The 2,977-nt window shown below is 50.0% G+C and overlaps 1 protein-coding gene across 3 annotated transcripts in view; it reads right to left on the reverse strand.

The window, feature by feature from the left end:
• sec24b (SEC24 homolog B, COPII coat complex component) overlaps window positions 1–2,732 on the reverse strand; it is a 46,567-nt gene extending 43,835 nt beyond the window's left edge. For all 3 annotated transcript variants that reach the window (XM_083651305.1, XM_083651304.1, XM_083651303.1), the window contains exons 1-3: window positions 2,529–2,732; window positions 1,103–1,801; window positions 70–231 (exon numbers count right to left, since the gene is read on the reverse strand). In XM_083651305.1, the coding sequence (XP_083507431.1) occupies window positions 70–231; window positions 1,103–1,801; window positions 2,529–2,622 (955 nt within the window). In that variant the 5' untranslated portion in view covers window positions 2,623–2,732. The remainder of the gene's footprint in view (window positions 1–69; window positions 232–1,102; window positions 1,802–2,528) is intronic.
• Between the last annotated feature and the right edge of the window lie 245 nt (window positions 2,733–2,977).

Here is a 2,977-nt window from a genome sequence, read left to right on the forward strand (position 1 = left end):
ATCGACTAAAATTCAGCACCAACAAAACAACAAGGACAATCGCGATCCCTTTGTCCCATCCCTGCTGACCTTGGTGGTGTCCTGGGGAGGAATGGACCGAAGTGGAGGGGGTTCTTGAGGGCGATCTGTCGGCGTCTGCACTCCCGCTGCTGTGACTGACCCCGCCGTAGGGGTCGTAGTTCACAGGGGCCCGGTGGCTTTGGTCGTACTGTTGGTGGACTGCGGTTTGGGCTGCGGCAGAGAAGCAACCATTGAGTCACAGAGATATCAGAGAACACAAACAAGTAGAACTTATGGACAGGAAATTGTGAACAGGAGAGTGGAGTTGTGTATCACAAAAAATGAAAAGGAGAATTTAGACATTTTTCAACCTGGACCCTATTTTCGTATTTCTTTGACGTACAAAGCCCTTATTATTAAAGCCCTTATATGAAGAAAAACCAAGAGCTAGAAGCAGCGTGGGAAAACAAGGCACAAACAAAACGCTGTGGCTGGTAATTTCATCTACTCTGCCCCAAAACTTTTTGATATTGAATGATGATTCAGGCAATGTTTCTCCCCCACAATGGCGATCTCTAGATAAACCTCTTCATATTTGCATTATACCACCCTGGCTTCCAGGGAATGTTTTTTTTACTTGTTACTTCCCAGGCTGAAACCCCTCAATCCATGCCTCTCTGCATTAGGCAAGTCCCCAGTGTCCTACCGTGAGCTGGTCAGTGTAAATCAATCAATCATTTAATTAAATTTATTTGTTTGAGAGACAATGCACATTAATGAGCATTACTTTGTGTGTTATTCAAAAAAATAACATTACTGTAAATGTGCCAGTGTTAGCCAGATGGCTAATTTTCTACTGCTGTCCCTGGGAACTCCAGTTAGAATTGCCAGTGCCTCACACACACTGACAGGAGTATTAACCCTAATATACATGTCTTTGATGGTGGGAGGAAACCGGAGCACCCGGTTTCCTCCCACCATCAAAGACACACGAATACGGGGAGAACATGCAAACTCCACAAAGAAAGGACATGGGACGGACCGGGGTTCGAACCCGGGAGCGCTAACCACTGAGACACCATGCCGTCCGAATCATGGGTACCTGTGCTTCCTTGTCCATTAACCGCCATCGCTGGCTGGCCGGGAGGAGCCGCGCTGTACCCAGGCTGCACTGCTGTGGTGGAGGTTGGGTGAGAGGTGCTGCTCGAGGGCGGGTACTGATGTAAGGGCGCGTTCGTCAGGGTGGGCACAGTGCCGGGCGTGGTGGCGGTCTGGGATGACCTGAGGGTGCCGTACTGGCTACTTCCCGGCGCAGAGGGGTACGAGACGATGGGGTAAAGGGGAGCTCCAGGGCCGGTAGGAGGCGCAGGCACGAGACTGGGCTGCTGCTGAGGGTGCTGTGCTGGGGGTGCGTGGTACGACTGCTGTCCATAGTAGGCTCCTGGAGCGCCATAGGGGGCCTGCTGCTCGAGCGGCTGTGGGTTATACTGGGAGCTTGCTGGTGGGGGTGCCGAAGCAGGGAGAGTGGCAGGGGCTGTGCTGTACAGCCGGGTGGGAGGGGCAGAGCTTGGGGAGGCCCCGAACGAGGAGGGTGCTACATTGGGGGGAGCGTGGTGTGGAGGGGGGTGCTGTTGCTGCTGGTGGTTGTGGTAGTAGTTAGCACTGTGGGCATTGTTCGTGATGGGGGCTTTGCTGGGAACAGGGCTGCAGTGGGCAGGAATGGTAGGGTAGCTTTGTTGATGAGGCAGGGCTCCGTAGTATCCTGTAGGTGGATATGTGGATGGGTGGGTCTGTGCTGGACCTGAGGGGCACATACAACAGATGTTCAGAAATACAATCATGTCATGGAGGGCAAATAGTGGCAAACTGAGATGATCTGATGCAGTATCGACTTTGCCAATCTGACAACTATATTGACAAGACATTTACATTCAAAGTCATACCAGAGGTCAAGTCAGTGAGAAAACGTTCAGAAGCAACTGCTGATCTGGTGAGGCTGTCATTAGCAGCATACAACAAGCTACATCAGCAGCTGTTAGCTTAGTAGGTTTAATACCCAGCTAACGTTAGCTCTCAGCTAATCAAGCATCCTTGACAGCACAGCAGCAACGATCATAAGACAATTTTATGACTTCAGTGTTATTTGATCTGACTGGGTGTTTAACGTAAGTTGAATAAGAGCATGGCATTGACATCAGACATAATACGCAATCTGTCAGTTATCAGCTAGCTAGGTTAGCTATGTTGCATTAGCTTAACACACTTTGCAGCTAACGTTATCTCCCGTCGGTTTCAATGCGTAGCTAGCTAATGCTAGCAGCTAGTTAACGTTAGCAAGCCTGCTCGTAAGTGCTGCCGAGTTTACATGTCGTCCTGATTTTATTTAACATATTTCGTGTTATAATGGTCTTCATAATCACTTAAAAGTCAGATAACAGCTGAACGAAACAAAACCAACGTCTAACAGAAGCTGCTAAGCTAACATCATGGGGGTTAGCATGCTAAAGCTAGCACCCGGCCTGCTTTACCATTCTGACAGGGGGGCACAGCCCCGCCGTTCGGCGTTGAGCTCTGGCTGTAGCTGACAGAGCTGTTGAGGTTGGTAAAACCCGGCGCAGACATCGCTTGGTCCTCCCGTCCTTATGCCCACGGATGCACGGGGAGATTAGAGGCTTTTACTGAGGCCGAGTCCCCCCAAAAGATGCGTGTCAGAAGCCTGCTGGTCAGCGAGACCCCCGCTGCTCCAGCTGAGAACCTGACCAGGTCGCTCCGCTCGGCTGATGATGCTGGAGCTTGAGCTCGGATGGAGGGAGAGGAGCTTCACTTCAGTCTAGGCTGCAGGCTCAGCACGACCCCTAGTGGATTTCTCCTGCATAACACACTATGTTTATTTTACATTGTTTTATTTTTAAATGTACATTATTATTATTATCATAACACGAACTGTTATCACTTTTACTTCACACCAATGTAAAAG

This window comes from Poromitra crassiceps (assembly GCF_964638095.1).
Source record: "Poromitra crassiceps genome assembly, chromosome: 15".
Taxonomy (NCBI): Eukaryota; Metazoa; Chordata; class Actinopteri; order Beryciformes; family Melamphaidae; genus Poromitra; species Poromitra crassiceps.